Source organism: Neophocaena asiaeorientalis, unplaced genomic scaffold (assembly GCF_003031525.2).
Source record: "Neophocaena asiaeorientalis asiaeorientalis breed wild unplaced genomic scaffold, Neophocaena_asiaeorientalis_V1.1 scaffold629, whole genome shotgun sequence".
NCBI lineage: Eukaryota > Metazoa > Chordata > Mammalia > Artiodactyla > Phocoenidae > Neophocaena > Neophocaena asiaeorientalis.
The window spans coordinates 4,568,542-4,590,443 of NW_020175468.1; the positions used below are offsets into that span (position 1 = coordinate 4,568,542).

General features: G+C 52.1%; 1 protein-coding gene across 1 annotated transcript; it reads right to left on the reverse strand.

The window, feature by feature from the left end:
- Positions 1-276: 276 nt before the first annotated feature.
- On the reverse strand, positions 277-20,558 carry MEIOSIN (meiosis initiator). Its single transcript, XM_024768267.1, has 15 exons — positions 20,488-20,558; positions 19,841-19,853; positions 19,422-19,490; positions 14,957-15,064; positions 9,290-9,401; positions 7,714-7,848; positions 6,586-6,831; positions 5,544-5,652; positions 4,610-4,710; positions 3,970-4,125; positions 3,477-3,550; positions 2,335-2,499; positions 2,023-2,258; positions 1,091-1,180; positions 277-493 (listed from the first exon to the last, which is right to left on the reverse strand). Exons 1-15 carry the CDS (start codon positions 20,556-20,558, stop codon positions 277-279), a joined length of 1,902 nt encoding a protein of 633 aa, XP_024624035.1.
- Positions 20,559-21,902: the final 1,344 nt, after the last annotated feature.

Below are 21,902 nucleotides of genomic sequence, written 5' to 3' on the forward strand. Positions count from 1 at the left end.
GCTGGGAAAACATACTTGCTTTTCATTGTTGGGGGTGGTGGGGTGGGGGTGGGGGGGTCCTTCCTCCCCACCTGCGGCTCCTCTGATAGGCCAGGCCAGGCGTGAAAGGGGGCTGTGAGACGCCTGCTGACCCCGGGCTGGAGAAGTTCTGGCTGCCCCGTACCGAGGCAAACGCACAAAGCACCGGGGTCAATAAATAGCCGCCTCCCAACTTGGGGGTGCCTGACTGAGGGGCTCTGCACTAGCGGCGGTGATGCCCAGGATGAGACAACCTCTTCACCACCGGCGCCTCGTTTCAGACCACGGTTGCAGGAGCTGCGAGGCAGTGGCGGAGGGGGTGAGGCTGCCCTCACGCGCGGTATGGGGGCGGCGGGCCTTCTCAGCCAGCAGCTGGTAGAAGGGCTTGGGGGTCTCCCAGTCCTCGTCCTCGCTGCTGGAGCTGACCTTCTTCACGATCCGGTTGTGCCGGCGACTGAACCTGCGCGCTTTGGTGCTGGGAGAGAGGTGGCAGGATGGGCAGGGTTCCTCGGTCGCCTCCCGACCATCTCTGTCCCACCCAGTGCTCTGGCCCCAGCAGTGACCAGGGCCTGGGCTGAGGGGGCGTCCAGGGCTTTATTTGGCCCCAGCGGGGGAGCCACTGGCTCCCGTGAGGACCTGTCACCATCTGCACACGTGCACGTGTGTTTCCGGGGCCAGTTACAAGCTGGGCAGGTGGAGAGGAGAGGGTTTCAGGAGGGAGGGGGCATCAAGAGGGGAAGAGAAGGAGAAGACCAAGCGACAGGGAAGTTAAGACCCAGCTTTCTGCTCTGAGAAACTCCCTGTGGCAGAGAGGGCAAAGGAAATTTAGGGCAGTGGGGTCCAAATCCAGAATTGAGCTGTTTGCCCTTCGAAGTTACAGGCAGGGGTAGAGTGCTGCTCTGCTTGTCACCCCAACTCTTTCATAAGAGCTCGTGACACCCAAATCTCCTGCCCGAGGAAACTCCCAACCTGTTTCCAACATCACAGAGCTCAAGGCTCTGAAAATCAGAGCAGGATGAGAAGCAGGGGCCTCGCCTCCGCCACCCACACCTTCTGGGCAGGGGCTTCTCACCAATATGGTCTCCGCTCCTTCAGGGTCATCATCCGCCAGAGGTGGGCCAGCTCCTTGGTGGCAGTCGTGGATGCGGTCCCAGGGCGGGCTCTGGGGCAGGAGGGAGGAGGAGGTGAGGAGAGGTCTGTAGCCTCGCCTGGCTTGGGCGAAGGCCAACGGTGTGACCACACAAGGGTCCCTGGCCCTCTCAGAGCCACAGCTTTCCAAAGCTGAGAGCTCGGATCTTTCTGTGTTGCCCTGAAAGATGCCTCCTTTCGCGCCCCCTGGAGCAGAGGTGGCAAAGAAGGGAGCTGGACTAAATGGTGGCTGGAAAGGGGCCACCCCGTGTCCTGGGACCTGTATCCGCTGCTCCAATATCAGCACCACCTCTTCTCCACGGAGGCTGCAGACTGGCAAGATCGGTTCAGGGCTAGGCGCCTGATAGATCATATCAAGTCGGCCCCAAGAACTTTTGCTTGAAATCTTAGAAGCGAGGAGCTCTCCTCCCACAGGGTTGCTGGGGCAGGAGACAGGACGCGAGCCTGAAGCTCCTGCGGGAGAGCCTGCCCCAGCCCAGCCCAGCGTGATGGAGCACAAAGCCAACCCAGAGCGCGGAGTGGAGGGGGACAAGGATCCGGGGCAGCGTCCTTTGAGCCCAAGGACCAACCATGTCTGAAGGTGGCTCCTCTTTTTTCAGGTTATATAAATTTAATTAATTATATTAATTAGTTCATTATATTAATTAATTCAAGCCAGTTAGTTTCCTATCTTTCCTAAGTCTGAGCTGAGTTTCACTGCTTGCAGTGCACAGGCCCTGACCAGTGCCACGGGGCCAGGGGGAGGCCGGGAGAGCGTGGCTGAGGAATGTGTCGGCAGCAGTGGGTGGCATGCTCTGCGGGTGGATGGACAGTGGGGTAGGGCCCCAATCAGGGCTGAAGAGGACGCCCTCCCACCTGATGTACTGCTTCCGGTTCATCCTGCAGAACATGATGAAGCCGTTGACACACTTCTTCTTCATCTGGGTGGAGCAGGGGGTTTGCTTGCTCTCCTTGGGCTTCACAAGGCCCCCGACCACCCTGCCCTTCCTCCCGGCTGCGGGCAGGGCTGAGGCCCGCTGGGTGGGGGTCCACGTATAGTTCTCATCCTCATCGCTGGAGGACTGCAGGCTCTCGACGTTGGCCTGAACATCCTGGGTGGGAGACAGAGAGGTGAGGGCGGGCAGGAGACGCGGACTGACCAGGCGGATGGCTTTCTGTCTCCCTCACCTCCTGCTGCCTCCACACCGAGTCTGTGTCCGTGTCCTCCGAGCTGGGGCTGCACAGCACCTTGCTGTTCTCACACAGCGACAGGTAGCAGTGGTCCAGCGAGACCAAGGACTGGCACCAGCTGTGGGAGTCGGGAAGGTCTTCGGGGGCCTCAGGGGGTGTGTCCTGGGGGGTGAAGGAGAAAGATGGGAGGAGACGGAGGGGGACAGTGCTGTCCCTTCATGGCCCCCACTCACTGCTTTCCTAGGAGGTCACACGAGCATCATCACAAACAGCTCAGGCTCAAAACAGCCTCCAGATGCCTCCTCAGAAATTCAAGCTAAGTTTCCCCAGTTTCCACAGGGGGTTGGAGAGGAGGTGGATGGGGGTCTTCTGCCTCCTATTCTGGGGCACTCTCTCTCAATCCCATCAGTTTACCACCTTGCAAAGTAGCCGTGATGCCCCGGGCAAGTCTTAACTCCTCTGAGCCTCAGTTTCATGCACAGATGGTGTCACTACACATCCTCTGCAAGGCCGAGAGGCACTTGGTGCAGTGGCTGCACTCCCAAGAGCTCCGCTAAAGGTGTCTATTTTTGTTTCTATAGCAGATTCGGCTATTCATTGAGGCAGGGGGCCACCTTCCCACACACTGGAGGGGGCCACACACTGGGGACCGGAGCTGGGGCTGCCCCTCTGGCAGTCAGACGTTGAACTGCTGGAGCAGACGGTGCTACAGAAATCAGCCCGGGGGCCTGGGAAGGAGGCTCTTTCCAACTGAGGATCCTGGGGGTCACCGGCTGTTTTCAATTTCCTCATCTGTCAAATGGGTTCACAAGAGAGCCTGACTCATAGAGCAGTCATAAAATTATGTGGGGTCTTTTCTGGGCACCTGGCAGCTTTCAGCTTTTATCCTTTGTGTCTGGTTCATTCTAAGGGCCCAGCACAGAGCAGGGCGCCTGGTGGCCAGCAGGGAGTGTTCAAAGGACGGGCAGGCAGGTGAGGGCACAGATGGTGGATGAGTCTCTGGAAGGATGAGGAGAAGCATGATGGATGGACAGGTGAGTGGGGGAGGAGCTGAAAGGTCGAGGGGACGGATGAGTGGATCAAGCAGGTGGAGAGAAGGATGGACGTGTGTGTGGACAGATGCATGGGCAGACACCTACCTTCTTCTGTAGTCCCTCAGGCGTGCAGGCAGAAGGTGAAGACGCAGGATCTAAGACTACTTCTTCAAAGAGAGCTGTGGGGGGCGGGGAGGGAGACCAGAGGGGTGGCTGGGACAGAAACACCTCTCTCAGGGCACCGTGCCTCTGTCCCGCCACCCCTGCTAGCGGAGTGCCCTTCTCTGTCTTTGGCTTTGGGATCTTCTGCCCCAAGTCCAAATCCAGCTCACAGGCCAGCTCCCGTGGGGAACCACGAACCTGGGCAGAGTGAGTGGGTCCCTATTCCAGGCTCCTGGAGCCTTCCACGCGCCACACTGGCCTGGGGCTGCTCCCCACCAGGCTGTGGGCTCCTTGAGGGCTGGGATGGGATTCATCCTGGGTGGGATTCATCCCTGGTTATCCAGCACTGCCAGCACAGGGCTGCACACTTGGTGGGTGTCACTGCAGGTGTTTTTTCTGAATGAACCAAGCATCAGGTCCAGCCCTGGGTGCTCACCTTGGGTCAGGTACTTGGTGCCATCCTCCAGGATCTGATCTGGCTGCAGTTTCCCCGGGGAGCTGAAGAGGGAGGGGCTGAGCCCTAGGATCTCGCTCCGGTGGCCTGTCGCATTCCACTTGTCAATCTGGGGAGGCCCCAAGGCGAGTGGGCTCCCTGAAAAGGAAATATCAGGCTCGAGGGTGTGTCAGAGGTTGCCATCTCCCCCAGCACAGCAGCTGGCTTTGAGCGGATGGTGCCAGACACTGGGGAAAGGTGACTGTCAGTTCCTTGTGGTGAGTGCTTGGAAGAGGAAATTAAGAGGCACGGTGCCTGGCATCTTGTTAGGAATGGCCAGGAAAAAAATCAGTATCATCATGTGCCAGATCCAATAGACTGACTTTAGCTACCTGGAGCTCTGTGTTAAGAAAGATTCTGAGGCAGTGTCTGGTATCAACTGAAAGAGTAATGATTGATCAGCAACGTCTTCCATGGCAACTGATGGCTCAGGGACAATGGGCAGGCTGTGTGTTGCCATCCCTGTGCTTAGTGGACATCCATCCCTTTCCCGCTCTCCCCCCTTCCACAGACATCCTCAGAAGGAAGGTACCAAGAAGACCCCACTCCAGGCTACAAGGAGGACAGACAGAGCTTCAGTCACCATGGGCGCTGCCCTTTGGGGTCCAGGCAGGAAGCCAAGGGTCAGCATCTGGGGACTCCTTGTCCACCTCCTCGCTGTAATCGCACAACACCAGCTTCTGCCTGCAAGAGGAGGAATTGAAGAGGCAGACCTGGAGCCCCGGGCTGGAACACCGTGGGCCCTGGGGCGAGCCCTTTCCCCTTTGGGTGTCTCAGTGTCACCCACTGTGGACTAAGACAGGGATCTCTCCGTGCCGGCCGCTGGGGGGTGCCCACCCTCAAGGAGCTTCAGGGCTTATAAGGAGAGGCCAGCTGTAATCAGAGCTGACTAAACGGGGGCAGAGCTGTGATGAGGCTTTGAGGAGGACACAGACGGTGGGCAGGGCAGGAGGGAGGACCGAGCTGAGCTAAGCTTAAAGGATGGGTAGTTTTCCAGGTGGACAAAGGGATCAAGCTTCCAGGAAGAGGGAACAAAGGGTGAGAAGCCCAGAGGGGACATGGGCCTGGCTCCCGCAGGGAGTGGTGAATATTTGGTGGTGTTAAGGGTAAGGTTTGCAGTTGAGGAGCAGGAAAGGGGGCTGGCAAGGTGAGCTGGGACCAGAGAGGGTCTCAAATGCTAATTAAGGTATCTGGGCTCTACCCAACAGGAGGGAATAGCTTAAAGCCAAAAACTGACATGATCAAGGTCTTGTGTGTTAGAGAAGCCATGCAGGTGACTACTGGGGACAGGCTAGAGGGCGTGACGGGAGGCAGGGAGAGGATGCGGCCCTGGTCAACACGTAGGAAGCAAGGCTTTCCCTCGAGCTCACGATGCCTGACGCAAAGCTAGGCCCTCAGAGGTGCTCACTCCACAGATACCAGTCAAGGGTGGTGATTGACCCCATTTCTCACCAAGCCTTAGCCAATCCCACCAAACGCCTCAGCCTCTTCCACTCACATCCCTGGGCTTCCCTTACCTGGGACGGGGCTGGGTCCTGTTGAGAAAATGGATCCTCTCAACCCGTTGCTGGGCCTCGAAGGCAGGGTAAGGCCCCGCATCCTGGGCACTGTTTTTGCAACAGCAGCCTACGGGGGGTGGGGCAAGTCAGGATGGTCACTCCTGTGTCTGGCCCAAATCCTGGGACTCACAGAGGCAGGGACGGAGAGGTGCTGGGGTATGCCACAGCCTATCCCTCCCCCCATCCCAGCCAAAACCTCAGGCTCTGGGGCCTCTGTGTGAGGTTTGGGGGCTCCCTGAATCACCTGCAGGTTTCTGGAATCCCACGTCCCTATCAGAAGCTGTAAGGAAGATAAAATCCTTAAGCAGAATGATGATGATGAAGATGACGAGAGCAAACAAGTATATAGTGCTTACCAAGGCAGCACGGTTTTAATCTTAAGTTTTACATACTACTCGGTAGCCCTTTACCAAAGGGTACGGTTTTTATAATACCCATTTACAGTTAAGTAAACTGAGGCATTGAGATATCAAGTAACTGGCCCAAGGTCACAAGATTAGCTCAAGATCTGGGACACCCTCCTTCCCCAGGTGGGTCAGGCGCCTCCTTGGGGCTCCCACAGCCTCCTGGGCGACCCCAGGAAGTGAGAGCGTGGGATTTCTTCACTGGACTGTCACCGGCACCGCTCACGTGGCCTGGCCCAGAGGAGATGCTCTGGGAGGAAAGGCTGAAGGAACAGACAGAGGAATAGGATGACCTGAGGCCTCGCCTTCCAGTCGCGCCCGTATCTCCTGGGGGTGTCACACCTTTGCAAGCTGGCAAAGGGATGGGGATTCACAAGAGCGTCTGTCTGGCTGATTCAAGTGAAGGAAGGCTCACGAGGTGGCCCTGCTCTTGCCTCCAGTTCTGTGACCCTGTCCCCTGCTTACACCCCCAACAGAGCCTGAAGGGATTCCATTGTAGAATCCCTGGCGACTAGGACTGTGTCTGGGACGTCGAGGGTGCCCGACAAGTGGTATATAAACGAGTGGTTAAGTTAGTGGAGAGGAAAGACACCAACTTGAGATGTCACAGTGGACGCTGTTCTCAGCCATATGCAGCAGTGTCAGCCAGGATCTTCCTCCCTTTCTGTCACCTTGAGACAGGGATGACACAGCCTTGGGGTGACTGCAGGAGTCGAGGCATCTTGGAGGGGTGATGGTCGCCACCATGTTTCCTCCTCTCTGGTCTGGGGATGGGGTCACCTGCTTCTCAGGCTGGTCCAGGGCCAGACAGCGACGAGGGTTCTGGGCCCGGGTCTGGCGTTCTGGGAGAGCAGAGAGATGGCGTCAGACAGGGCTGGGGGCCTGACTGTCACCGGACGGTGGCTGAGGTGGGGGTCTTTGCTCTGGGCCCAATAACCTGCTTCAAAGCTTTGTCTGGCCTGGTCACTCAGTCCTTCCCGGAGAGGCCCAGATCCTCAGTTAAAGACCACCTAGTCGGACACCCCCTTCCCCTGCCCACACGTTAGAATCACCTTGCGAGCTCTGAAAATACTGATGCCCAGGTTCCACCCAGATCACTGAAGCCCGACTTTCTGGGTGTGAGGCACAGGTAATGGGCATTTTTAAAAGCACCCCAGTGATTCAGATGTGCAGCCAGAGCTGGAAATCATTGATTAGGTCCAACTCCCTTTTTAAGGACATGGAAACGGAGGCTCGAAAAGGGGAAGGGACAGGTAGTGTTAGTAGCAAGGCTGAGGTGGGACCTGGGACACTTGCCTCCCGCACTGGGGTCCTTCTGTCACCCCACACTCCCTGCTGCCCTGGCCTGGGGATGGATGACTGGGCAGAGGGATGATAAATGCTGACAGCAGCTTCCATTCCTGGGCACTGGCCATGTGCCCCATCACTTAAGCACTGCTTGAGTGGCGTGCGCCTGGCTCCTAATCTGAGGACCACCCTGTGGCAGGCCCTCCAATTTCCAGACCAGGAAGCTGAGGCTCACAGGAGAAGAGTGACCCACCCCCAGGCCTCAGAGCTAGGAAGAGGAGGCACCACAGCTGAACCCAGGCACATCTGAATCCAGAGCCTTGTCAAGGGCTCAGGATTGCCGACTGGGCCTCCCGGGAGTGGGGACGGTCCTGGAGAAGGAGACCCGCTCCCATCTGACCCCTGCACCCTCTTCTGTCCCCACTGACGGCTTGTACCTGATGCTTGGGCCGGCTTCTTCTTCCGAGGTTTCTGGCAGCCTCCCCAAAGATGGGACTCATGAGAGTGTGGGGTGCTGGACGGGGTGGAGTGTCTCCACTTTGCTGGGCCTGCGGCCGGCTTCCAACCCAGCCCTGTGCAGGACGGAGAATGAGGCAGGTCAGATGCCCTCACCCTTATCCATCCTGAATGCTGCCTCTGGACAGCACTTCATGATGGACAGGGAGCAGGGAGGCTGCCACGGTCCCCAGACTGACTTTACAAATGGGGAAACTGAGGTCCCGGGAGGAGATGGGACCTGGCTGAGGTTGTGTAGCCAGGCGGCAGAAATACAGGTGAGAACTCAGTTGTCCTCAGGGCCATTCCAGGCCTCGGCTGAGAGGAAAGACAGACCCAGCACTTCCCAGATGCTTCCCCGTCTTCCACCTCCCAAATCAGTTCTTCCTCCAGCCTCCTCAAGATGGTAGGGGCTCCAGCACCCACTCTGGGTGGCCCGGGGCCTCTCAACTCTTCCTCATTAACGTCTCCCAAGGACTTCCCTGGCGGTCCAGTGGTTAAGACTCTGCACTCCCAAGGCTGGAGGTATGGGTTCGACCCCTGGTCGGGGAACTAAGATCCCGCATGCTGTGCGGCATGGCCAAAAAAAAATACTCCCAAATTTACCTACTTCTGTCTACACCCTCAGCTACGGTGCTACATTGGCCTCATCATCTCCCATCCAGATCACCCCTAAAAGTATCTTCACTCATCTCCCCCACTCCAGCTTCTTACTTAATAGCAAGTCCCCATGCTAGATGTCAGGCACCTCTTCCTCAAAGAAACTCTGATCATGGCTTTCCTCTGGTTTAAAGGCCTCAGTCATTCTCATCTTCTTCATCTCCCTCCTCCGCCAGGCGCTTGAGGCCCTTCAGAATCTCGTCCCTGCCTCATCTTCTACCCCTCTTGCCCGTGTATTCCTCCCACCAGTAACCACAGCAGCCGGCACACACGGCATGGGATGACTGGCTTGTTCCAGGCGCTGTGTTACAGCACTCTTTACATGTATTAACTCATTCAATCCTCACAACAAACACAGAAAGGGGGTATGGGTCCATTTTGCAGATGAGGAAACTGAGGCACAGAGCAGTGTAGGTCACCCACAGGTTTCTGGAATCCCACGTCCCTATCAGAAGCTGATAGGACTGTGCCCGAGTTGGGACCTGGCTCAGGAGTCTGCGCACATCATCTGGGTGCTACACGACCCCTCCAGTCATACCCAACTGCTTGCCTGTCCCCGGACGTCCCACAGGTGTCTTCTCGTGCCTTCAGACTCTTGTTCACCTTGTTTCTTCTGCCTGGCATGGTTCCCCCTTCCCTGTCCTCGAAGGCCCAGCTCCAAGGCCCCTCCCACCACAGTCTTCCCAGACACCCTCCTCTGGGGTCACAGCACTTTGGACATCCCTCTGACTTGTCCCGTGAGACAGGCTGTGAGATCCAGGAAGGACTGGACCAGTCTAAGTCACTCAGCGTCCCTGACAGCCAGGACAATGCTTGGCACGTAGCAGGTGCTGGGAAACGTCGGCTGAACTTACTTACCCCCCAGTCCTCCGTTCCCATCGGTGGTGTGGAATTCAAGCAAGGCCTTGGCCGCATCGATTTTTCTCTGGAGGTAGTGAATGTAGTACAGGACGTGCAGCAGAATCTCCTTCTGCCCCCAAAAGAAAGACAGGGTTGAGCGGGGGCCTGAGATGATGTGAGGCTGCTGGGGACCGGGGACCCTTCCCCAACAATCCCCCCATTGGCAGAGAGGTTCCTATCCTGCTCTTTAGTCCTCACTGTGGCCCAGTAAGCCGGCGGTTACAGCTAAGGAAACGGAGGCCCAGAGCGTTAAAGGGACTTGCTGGGTTACAGAGAGGAAGTGGCAGAGCTGGGATCTGAACCCAGGCCTGCTTGCCTCCTGGTCCAGTTTTGGGGACACATACTGCTCAGCTTCCCACCACTGGCCCTTGGCACACGCAAAGCCCTCCTCTTCTCCCCACAGACTCCCTCCCTGGCTTCTCCTCCTTTGAGCCTCAGCACAGTGTTCTCCCCTTCTGGAAGCTTTCCTGCCCTCCTGACCCCTCACCCAGGCTGGGTCAGATGTGCCTCCTCTGCATTCTTGTAAAACCCTGGGCCTGTTTCCACCAAGGCACTTGCCACAGTGTTTTATAATTATCTGTTTATGTATCATTCTCTCCCATTGACCTTGAACTAGCTGAGGGTACAGACTGTAGATAATTGATTTCTGGATCCCAAGCACACAGAATCGAGAGGTGACTTAGTTATCACTGAAGGAACGCCTCTTCCCCACAGCATCAGCGGGCATCCCCCAACCAGCCACCAAATACTGGCTGGGCCGGTATTGGAGACACTAAGCTAAAAAAGATACTACCCACTAAGAGCCATGTGGAAGGGTGAACTAGACACACTTTTGTTTGCCTTCATGGAACTTACAATCCAGGGAGGGCAGCGGACCTTAATAAACTCATAATTCATAAAAAATTATCAAGTGTGTGATAAGCATTATGAATAAAAGAGCATAACAGGTGACTCTGAAATTAGACTTGGGTGTCCAGAAAGGCCTCTCTGAAGTGGCCGCATTTAAACTGAAGACTGAAAGGAGTTAGCCTGGTGAAGGAAGAACACCCATAAATATTTTTTGGATTGAACTGGATCCCCAGAATAACAACAAAACCGTTAGCAGGAATCGTCCAACCCCAAATCAGGAAACATGGTCTGGGGGGGTGGGGGATACATTGGGAGACTGGGACTGACATATACACACTACTATATATAAAGTAGATAACTAATAAGGACCAACTGTATAGCACAGGGGACTCTACTCAATACTCTGTAATGGCCTTTATGGGAAAAGAATCTAAAAAAGAGTGGATAGATGTATATGTATAACTGATTCACTTTGCTGTACAGCAGAAACTAACGCAACATTGTAAATCAACTATACTCCAATAAAAATTAATTTTAAAAAAGGATGGTCTCAAGAGGTGACTTATGTGAAATCGTTCCATAAAATATAATACAGTCACTGAACTTATTTAACCTGATCCAGGGAAGGAAGCTACAATCTAACTAAGGAATAACGTGACACAGCCAAGAGATTATTGGTTTGGGGCCTGGCTCCAACCTGCCACTTACTGGCTGTGCACTGGGAGCGGGTCATTTTACTTCTCTGGGCCTCGGTTTTCTCATCTGTGCAATGGTAACGAGGATATTCATTCAGCCTCAGAGGATTATCATTAGGACGAAATAAATTAGTGTGTGTGAAATCGCCCAGCACAGAGCCTGATAAATCAGTTGTCCAATAAATGCTTAGTTGATATCTGGATGAGAACGAACACCTTCATCGGCTTCTCAAGGGATTAAATAGAAACCTTTGGGGGCTTCCCTGGTGGCACAGTGGTTGAGAATCCGCCTGCCAATGCAGGGGACACGGGTTCGAGCCCTGGTCCAGGAAGATCCCACGTGCCATGGAGCAGCTAAGCCCGTGTGTCACAACTACTGAGCCTGTGCTCTAGCGCCTGCGACCCACAACTACAGAGCCCGTGACCCACAACTCCTGAGCCCGTGACCCACACTACTGAGCCCACGTGCCGCAACTACTGAAGCCCACGTGCCTAGAGCCCGTGCTCCACAATGAGAGAAGCCACCACAATGAGAAGCCCGCTCACCGCAACGAAGAGTAGCCCTGCTCTCCCCAAGTAGAGAAAGCCTGTGCACAGCAACGAAGACCCAATGCAGCCAAGAATAAATAAATAAAATAAATTTACTAAAAAAAAAAAAAGACCTTTTCTATCTTTGTATAAATAGACCATGAGTTTTTCAAGAGCAAATCCTGTCTTTTTAGCTTAGTATCTCCAACACCAGGCTTGGCACATGGTGGGCGTTCACTAAGCGAATTCTCTGTAAACTGTAAAGCAATATAAAGTGTCACTTATTATTACTAGCACAAAGATTTTATGCAGAAGGCAACTGGGCAGAAAGAAAAGCTTGGTAATTGAAACTTTGGGAAGGTTAGCTCAGGGGCTACACCAGAGGTTCAAATCCCAGAGACTTCCTGAAGGTAAGATCGATGCAAACTATAACTGTCTCAACAGAGGGAAATTCATTCATTCATTCATTCAGCAAACATCTATCGAGCATCGAGTGACAGAGTGGTGGAGGGTGTGAGCCTTTGGAGTGAGACACATCTGACTCACTCTGCCATTGGCCAGCTGTGCCTCTCTGGACAACATGACCCCTCTGTGCTCCTGTTTCCTCGAACCAAAAAATGAGTATACTCATACTCATCTCACAAGCCTTGGGGGGAGGATTAAATGAGAAAATGTAGGGATTTCCCTGGCAGTCCGGGGGTTAAGACTCCAGCGCTTCCGCTGCAGGGGGCGCGGGTTCCATCTCTGGTTGGGGAACTGAGATCCTGCATGCCTCATGCCATGGCCAATAAATAAATAAAGTAGCCATCTCAAAAAAAAAAAAAGAGAGAGAGAGAAAATGTATATAAGAAGCTTGGCATCCACTGTCTGACACCTAGAACTCTCAGTCAATGGGGAGCAACTGTTATTGTTATCTGCTCTGTGTTAGGCCCTGGGGTGCTGGGGATAGAGATTCATCCATTATGGTTTTTACCTTTGCAGAACCCTTCATCTAAAGGGAATCAGAGAGGGATTTCCCTGGTGGCGCAGTGGTTAAGAATCCACCTGTCAATGGAGGGGACACGGGTTCGAGCCCTGGCCCAGGAAGACCCCACATGCCGCGGAGCAACTAAGCCCGCAAGCCACAACTACTGAGCCCGCACGTCACAACTACTGAAGCTCACGTGCCTAAAGCCCGTGCTCCGCAACAAGAGAAGCCACTGCAATGAGAAGTCCGTGCACCGCAACGAAGAGTAGCCCCCGTTCGCTGCAACTAGAGAAAGCCCACGCGCAGCAACAAAGACCCAATGCAGCCAAAAATAAAATTAGAAAAAATAAAATAAGATAAAGGGAATCAGAGAAATGGAAACAATCACAGTAATGAGCAGAGGGCTGTGATGGTCAGAGGGATGGGAAGCCACGGACCACATGGGGCAGGGGCACTTAATCAGCCAGGATGGTGAGGAAGGATACCACGGGCCTAAGCTGAAGCCTAAACCTCAAACACGGGCAAAACAACGCATAATAGCTCCCACAGTTTATTCAGCAGTGGACTGAGCACGTCACACAGCCCTTGGACGAGCTGTGATGATGCATGTCAGGCAGCCTGGTCTGGTGGGAGGCTGGGGACTGAGTGGGACACTAGTTGTACATGGAGCAGGGGGCCCAGGAATGAATTTAAGGGAGGATGAAGATGGGGAAGAAGTGGGATTATTAAGACAGCAGAGAATCAATGGTAAAGAAAGTGGGCTGAGGCCTGGGGAGGATTCCACGAAGAGATGTGGTCATCTAGTCAGTCATGAAATGCTGCCTGTGCCCTGACTCAACTGTCATTCCTCCAGGGCAGGGGCTGTGTCCCAGTCATCTCTGCCTTGCCCGACAAGAACTTATAGTGCCTACGCACACCAGATACTCAAATGTTGGAGGACAGAGGGCAAAATCCCTCAGATATTTTTTGAGCACTGTCGTGCTCTGCACAATGTCTCCCCCAAAGGCGTCCACGTCCTAGTCCCCGGGACCTGTGAATATGTTGCCATGTATGACAAAGGGGACTTTGCAGATGTGATGAAGTTAAGGATCTTGAGATGGGGAGATTATTCTGGATTGTCTGAGTGGGCCCAGCGTAATCACAAGCGTCCTTATGAGCAGGAGGTTGGAGGGTCAAAGGCAGAGAAGGCGAAATGACGACAAAAGCAGAGGTAGAGGAGAGACTAGAAGATGCTACGCTGCTGGCTTGGAAGGGGCTGTGAGCCAAGGACCATAGGCGGCCTCTAGAAGTTGGCAAAGGGAGAGGAAATGGATGCTCCCCTGGACCCTCCTGCTGACACCGTGACTTTAGTCCAGTGGGACTGATTTTGGATTTCTGACCTCCAGCACTCTGAGAGAAAAAAGTTGTGTTGTTTTAAGCCACTAAGTTTGTGGTAATCTATTAGAGCAGCCACAGGAAACTGATACAAGCACCTACAATTAAGAGGGATTTAGGAGAGACAAGCATTGTGATCTGGTGATGGATGGGCTGTGGCTGGCAGGGAGAAGGATAGGGTTAGGGTCGGGCAAATCTCTCCCAAACACCCGCTGCCCGGAACCTCTCTGAAGGCAAGTATAACATTCTAGGTCGGATCAGTTATTGTGCGTTCAAATCTTCCTCTTTTTTTTCTTTCTGGCCGTGCCACACAGCTTGCAGGGTCCCAGTTCCCTGAACCAGGGATCGAACCCGGGCCCCAGCAGTGGAAGCACCAAGTCCTAACCACTGGACCACCTGGGAAGTCCCTAAATCTTTATCTTCTTGACCAGATTCTAAGTTCTCAGAGGAGGGCTGGGTTTCAAATTTCTTTGCTTCCCCTTGTTGCCGGTTGAACAGCTTCTGACATCTGACAATCTTTCCACAAATGGCTGATGAATGAATGAATGAGGGACTGAATGAGAGAAACTATAGCAAGAAAACATCACACCAAACCTTCCAGATCTCTGAGTCTCATATTAAGTTGTTCGTCCTGGGAGCAAGTGTTAGCTCAGCACTATAAACATTTATTGAGTGGCCACTGGGGATGCACCGAGAAGCTTTATCCCTACCTCATGGAGACAATCCCCACAAAGTCACAAAAGAAGGCACCCGGAAAGGGAACCGACATTTATTCAGGCCCTGTCATGGCTATCATGTCACTTTGGTCTCACAATATCGCTGAGTAGGAGGAGTTATTTTTTTCTTGTTTTATAGCTGGGAAACCTGAGGCTTGAGAGGCTGATAACCTTAGCGAGCTGCCCAGAGTTCTGCAGGTGTGGGGCTGGAGGGCTCAAATGCAGGCGGTGTGACCCCCAGAGGGATGACCTTGACCCAGCACCTTGCCTATTTTTCCCCTCCCAATTCCCCCTGCCTCCTTTGCAGGAAAGAATCCCCCAGGCTTCTAGTCATGGGATCACAGACTCCCAGAAATTCCCAGTCAGGACCATTGCCATGTCAGTGCTGTCACTGGGTGGGTCTGTCTAGGTTTCCTAGGACAAGGGAGGTCAACCCGATTGCTGATATGTTCAGATCTGCCTCCCAAATCCACCTCGTCTCCTTCAGCCCCCTTACCTTGGTGAGCTTCTTGGTACTGGTCCTCAGGGCCACAGGTAGCAGCAATGCCAGCTCTTGCAGTTTGTTGGTGTGGTTTTTACTCGCCCTCCTGTTTTGGGGCAAGAGCTGGTTTGGGTTAGGACATCCAAAATGGAATTTGGCATCTGACCCCCCAGACCGCTTGTCTCAGCGTTCCCCAGCTCAGAGAAGCTCCCTGCCCCAGGCACCCAAGACAGAAGCCTGGGCATTGTCTGCACTGCTCACTCTCCCCCATCCCCTGGTCCAATCAGTCACCAAATCTTGCCCATTCCTCCTCCAATCCCTTCTCTCCGTCCCCTCGCTCCTGCCCTAGTCCATGTGCTGACATAGTTCTCCCAGCCTTCCATCTGGCTTCCTCCAAGCCACACTCTCTACAAGAGTCACGGTGATCTTTCTGAAACACAAACCTGCCTATGGTTTTCTCATCTGTGCAAAAGGAATGAGGATATTCTTTCAGAGGCAGAGGGCTACCAATAGGACTGAATACATTAGTTACTTAATAAGCACTTCAAACCTCTCAATGCCATCCCATTATGAAGGATCAAGTTTAAACCCTTACTTAACATGGCTTATAATGCCCCCCATGGCCTGGCCCGCCTGACCCTTCTGGTCTCATCTCTTACTTCCTTTCGTTCTCTCCCATCAATGGACCCCAGCTCCACAGGACAGGTGAGGTATCTCTGCTCAGGTCCCCCTGCCCCTGTGCTCATGCATTTCTCTGGTCCCTGCAGTTGGGTGAGAGCTGAGTAGGGGGCACCGCTGTATCTCCAGCACCTAGAACAGGGTCTGGCACACTGCGGGAAGTCATCGCCTATTTGCTAAATGATTGAATAAATAAGGGCATGAAAGAAGTTGACTCCTGAGCAGATGCAGAACTTCCAGGATCTAATCCCTGAATCCATAATTCATAATATATCCATGTACGCACACCTGTACCCCTCTCTCCTGACGGATGGAGACACAAAGATGTTGGAGTCTCTCTCCCAAATTACACACCGCTGCCACTACTCCTGCTACTTCTTTGGGAAGGCCCAAACACCTCGTCTCCACCAATCCTTGTCTCACCTTCCTTCAGGGCCTGATTCAATTGCCACCCGAGGAAGCCTCCCCCGACCTCCCCTGTTTTTCTCCCCGACTCTGAATGTCCACAACACTTTGTGTCACCTGCAGCACTGCCCAGCCCAAAACACTTCCTTGATTACAGATGTATCTTTGGTTCCTACTCAGACCCACGAACTGACACCCCCTCTTTGCCAGGCCCTGTGCTGGACACTGTGGAAAGGGAGAGGAATCACTGTCCTGCCCTCGAGGACATGGGGGAGCAGTGTGGGAGACACTTATCTCCCTAACCCAACTCTGAAGTCCTGAAAGAATCGTTCTCGCTCATGCATTCAGCAATTACTTAGTAAGCCCCTACTATGTGCCAGGAAGTGTGATCGGTGACAGGGACAAAAGACTATAAAACAACTACAGCCCCTTCTAGAGCCTACAATGCAGTCGGGGATAAAGTCATTCATCAAATTGTCACACAAATAAACATAAAATGGCAACTAGGACCAGAACCAGCTGTATAATTTGCTGGGGGTGGGGGCATTGCAAATGAAACTGTGGGTCCCCTTGTTCAGAAATTAAGAATTCTGGGAATTCCCTGGTGGTCCAGTGGTTAGGACGCTGCACTTTCACTGCTGAGGACCCGGCTTCAATCCCTGGTCCGGGAACTAAAATCCCGCAAGCCGCACGGTCTGGCCAAAAAAAAAAAAAGTGAAGAATTTCAGGATGGTGAGAGCAGAGCATTAAACCAAGCATTGGGCTCTTCTAAGCTCAGGGCTCTGTGACTGCATGAATCACATGTCCCTCCTGGGGACAAAGGAGAGGTGCTGCTCGGTGTTATGGAAACTTGTGATAGGTGGTTTTGATCTAACCTATGAGGTTTTTCCAGAGGAAGGAAACCTGGCCAGAAGCTGCTCTGAAGGATGAGTGGAGCTGCATCAGTGGAGGGGGAGAGGGAATGTTTCAGATAGAGGGAGCATGGAGAAGTCAGAGGAAATAAAGCTGAAGTGTCTGGAGCACAGAAAGCAAGGAGTCCTGTGGGGTGAGATGAGGCTGGAGGACGAGGTAGGGGCCAGATGACGCAGGGTCTTATGGGTCTTACAGGCTCACAGTATGAAGGTTTGCCTTTATCTGAAGCCCAACGGGAAGCATTAACGTGTTTTCTGCAGGGGATGGCATTTCTAGTGCACCCTCCCAGAACCACCACGAGTAGAGGAGACTATACGTATTAGTCAGCTGAATGAAGGAATGAAAGAAAAGCAAAACCACCAATTGGTCTCTAGTTCTTTCCTGATAGAAACCATAATTTCGAGGGGCAAGGATGGGTGCTGGGTTTCTATCCGTGGAGAAACACTGGGTAGGCTTGCCTGGCCCTGATATTTATTCTCTGCATGCAACTTTCCTGCTGTTCTAGAGGACTCCCTAGAAACTCCAAAGAGAAACAGCACAGAAAGCCAGGAAGAAAAAGTATCCAGGTCTATTTAAGTTCAAGGTGCTATTTGACCATGTCTGAGAAAAAGGGTTTCATATCAACTAGTCCCTGGGTGTTTCCTCTGGGTTTTGCAAAGCACTGAGAGAGCCTTCTGCACAAACACAGGAGTTCCAGGAAAAAAAAAAAAAATTGGAGGGAGAAAAAGGGTGACTAGGAAATGCAAAATCTTGGCCGCTCTTGGGCAGCGGTCCTGAAGAGGTGTGACCTGGGGCTCTGCTCACAGGGGCCTCAGGGAACTGGGCACTCGCTCTCAAGGCTGCTCCTTTCCTGGCTGGATGGTTTTGGTTTCAGCCAAGTTCTTTCCCCAGAGTCTGTTTAATCTTCACCCACTAATCCCAGCTCCGCCCTCTGATTCTGTGGGGAACAGGCCAGCTCCGGCCACATGGGTCTTTTTCTGCTTCTTTCAACTGCCAAGTTTATTTCTGCCTTAGGGCCTTTACCGTTGCCTCCACCTGGAATGTTCTTTTGCCCCGATTTTTACACGGCTGATTTCTTGCCATTCCGCGCTTAGCTTAAATGTAATCTCCCTAGAGGTCTTTCCTGACTACCTGATCTAAATAAGCACATTCTTGGTCACATCCCCATATCCTTTATCAGCATCTGAAATCTTTCTTTCTTCCTTCCCTTCCTTCTTTCCTTCCTTCCTCCCTCCCTCCCTTCCTTCCTCTCCTTCTCTCTCTCTCTCTTTCTTTCTTATAAATATAAACATAAGGAGAGAGATTTTTGTCTCTTTTTTTTTTTTTTTTTTTTCAGCGCAGGCTTCCCACTGCCATGGCCTCTCCTGCCGCGGAGCACAGGCTCCGGATGCTCAGGCCCAGCGGCCATGGCTCACGGGCCCAGCCGCTCCACGGCACGTGGGATCCTCCCGGACCGGGGCACAAACCTGCGTCCCCCGCATCGGCAGACGGACTCCCAACCACTGAGCCACCAGGGAAGCCCTGTCTCTTTTATTTATTGCTATATCCCAGACTGACTTATCCATCAGGTAGCGTAAGCACAGTGCCTAGGGCTGGTGCTACTTTTAGGGGCTTATTTAATTTCTTTTAAAACCAGAAGAGAAATAAATGAATATAATTCAACTTGGATTATATTCATATTTATACCAGTGCTGTCATAAACTATAATTTTTAATGTTTTTAAAAATATTTTATTTATTTATTTGGTTGCTCTGGGTCTTTTGCGGCACGTGGTCTCTTTAGTTGCGGCTTGCCAGCTCCTTAGTTGTGGCATGCAAACTCTTAGTTGCGGCCTGTGGGATCTAGTTCCCTGACCAGGGATTGAACCCAGGTCCACTGCATTGGGAGCACAGAGTCTTAACCACTGCGCCACCAGGGAAGTCCCTTAATGTGTTTTTAATGCAGGAGCTGGAAGAAGCCTTAATCAAGAGCCAGTCCAAATTTCTCACATTAGCTATGGGAAAACCAAGGCCCAGACCTAATTTGCTTTAACATGTGCAGGAACTTAAGAGTAAGAGCTGTCCCAAAGTGGGACAAAGCAGGGGGCAGTCCCAAGAAGCAGCATAATAGTTGGTTACAAGGTTCAGCTTTTGAAGCAAACAGATCTGGTTGAAATCCCAGCTCTGCCACTTGCTGTGTGACTTTGGGCAAGTGCTTTCATCTCTCTGAGCCTGTTGATAATTCATTTACAAAATGGAGGTGGCTGGAAAGTGTGATCTTGTCCAGAAGGTGTTTAACACATAGGGAGCGCTCACGAAATGTTAGTTCAAGACAGAAGGTAGACAGTCATTTGTTGGAACGATTTAGGGATAAGGGATGTTGGAGAATGGGGTGGGGGTATTGTACTGGATGACTACTGTTGATAAAACTGTTGTTTTTGGTTGACTGACATCCAATTCCTCCCTTTTCTGGTAATAGTTTCCTTTGGTGAATGATCCCTCCCCACTCTCAGTCCATATGGTTCAGAGAAGCTGACCCCAACCTCCCCTTCCACTAGGGAGCACTGAAGCAAGGTCTAGCCAAGAAGTCAAGTGATTGATTCAGGACTGCGGTTGTAACCCAGGCTTGACTAATCAGAGTCAACGGATCCTGGAAAGAGACTCTCTGCTAGGCTTGTCAAGTTGGCAGGATATGGACCTGGAGTGGCTGGGAGCCATCTTGCCCTCACAAATGGAGAGCCAACATAGACAAGAGCAGAGCAAAGAGAGGCAGATTCCTGGCCATATCATTTAACTCCTCAACTAGAACCAGCCAAGCCTGATGCCCTGGAACTTTTTGTTTAAAGGAACCAATAAATCCCCTTTTACGCATAAGCCAGTTTTAGCTAGGTTTCTGTTAATTGCAACTAAGAGTCTTTATTAATACAAAGACCCCACATCTAGAAAGGGGGGAAAGAGAATGCATTGTTGGTGACCTCTGGAATTCCAGGAGGAAAAGGCAAGCGAGAGAGGCATTCTTCATTTTCTTCATTTGCCCCTTCTGAGCACAGTACTCAAGTAGAGAACCTGAACAAAGCAGACACTTATTTTTGGAGTTAATAAATGAAGACATAGTGGGCGGGAAGTCACTGGGGAAGACAGTGGGGAATAAGATGAACTCTGGCTCTCTTCTTTATCCAGACTTTGGAGGAAGGGAGAAATCTGATCCAACCCTCAATCTGCTAGGAAAATCCCCTCTGTACGATTCCTGACACTTGGTAGGTGCTTGATGGCAAAATGAATATGTGAATTAAAGAAAGGAAGGAAGGGCATTTAAGAAAATCAGGATGTCAAAACCTGCAAGGGCTTAGAGATGATCTTTGCCAACTACCTCAGAGTTCTCTCATCTTGAAATGGCGGTAATATCTCACCTACTTCCTCGTGGAGTTGTTGTAAGGATTAAAGGATTTTATACAAACAAAAGGCTTAGCAAAAAGTCTGGCAAACTAGTAAATGCTCAGTAAACACTACTGTTCCTATTATTCAACCAGAGTGGCTGGGGCTGTAAGGGAGGTGGGCCGGGGGAACACTTACCTGTCCCTGGGACCCAGGAAGTTGGTCCTGGGCTGTTCAGGGAAACACAAGTGCTTGCCGGAATCCCACATCTGCAAAGAGGGGAAAAGAAAGAATTATTAGTGACCTCTGGGATTCCAGGAGGAATGCACAGCTTGACAGGCAGCCTCATTTCCCCCACCATACTCCTTTGAGCACTCAGAGATCCCAAAATAAGTCCCCAGTCCCCATAAACACAGGTCAAGAGACCAAATTAAAATGCCCAAACTCTAAACTGAAGTCCATGAATCTCAAATTGCAAATTGGGGCCCAGAAATCATGATCCAGACCTAAAACTAAAAGGAGCAGATTCCCAAACTTTGACTTCAGAACTTCAGTCTTAACAGTGAAATGTCAGACCCTGCAATGGGAACCACATCTGAAAACTGTGGCTTGAGATCTCTAAACTGTGATATTAAATACTAAAACTATGTCTTTAAACTCCCAAAGTGAGGACCTAGAACATAAAAAGGAGGCCTTCCCAAACCTAAACGCCCTGAACTCTAATACTGAGATGCTCTAGACCCCCAAACTGTTAATTTCTGATCTCCAAATATGAACCCAATCCTAGTATTAAGAACACAGACCAGGGTTTCCCTGGTGGCTCAGTGGTTAAGAATCCACCTGCCAGTGCAGGGGACACGGGTTCAAGCCCTGGTCTGGGAAGATCCCACATGCCCTGGAGCAACTAAGCCCGTGCGCCACAACTACTGAAGCCCGCACGCCTAGAGCCCGAGCTCCGCAACAAGAGAAGCCACTACAGTGAGAAGCCCGCGCACCGCGACGAAGAGTAGCCCCCGCTCGCCGCAACTAGAGAAAGCCCACGTGCAGCAACGAAGACCCAACGCAGCCAAAAATAAAAATTAATTATTTAAAAAAAGAAAAAAAACACAGACCACAAACTTTAATATTGAGAACCCAAACCCTAAAGTAAGAAATCCAATCTCCCCAAAGCAAACCTCAGTCCCCCAAATTGACCTCAGATCCTAAAACAAAGACCTCTAGATCCCCAAACTGTCACGTCAGACCCTCAAATTGTGACCCCCAACCCTAAACTGAGATCTCACCCGTGAGTTCCACTCTGAAACCCAAACTCTAAAACTGAAGCCTCATACTCAATGTGGGGGACTGCAGGCCCTAACAATTCTCAAAGTTCCAAACTGTGATTCCAGACCCTAAATCTCGTACCTCATACTCTACATTGAGATTCTAGACCCTAAATCTACACTGAAGCTTCAATCCTCCCAAATTAGACCCCGGACCCCCAAAATGCTATTCTAGACTTCCAGATCCCCAGACTAGGATCTCTGATTCCAACAGGAAAGCTTCCAGCCACAAAACCCAAGACCTTCAGATTTCCAAAACAAGTTCTCTCCAGACACAAATCCCGAGACCCC

Excerpts from the sequence above, each read along its gene's own strand:
- MEIOSIN (XM_024768267.1), bottom strand. The coding sequence starts at position 20,558 with ATGTGGGATTCCGGCAAGCACTTGTGTTTCCCTGAACAGCCCAGGACC. Across the intron at positions 5,653-6,585 it reads CGTCCACTGTGACATCTCAA|GCTGCTGTTGCAAAAACAGT; the intron begins GTTGGTGTCTTT and ends CACCCCCCGTAG. Across the intron at positions 2,259-2,334 it reads CGGTGTGGAGGCAGCAGGAG|GATGTTCAGGCCAACGTCGA; the intron begins GTGAGGGAGACA and ends TCTCCCACCCAG.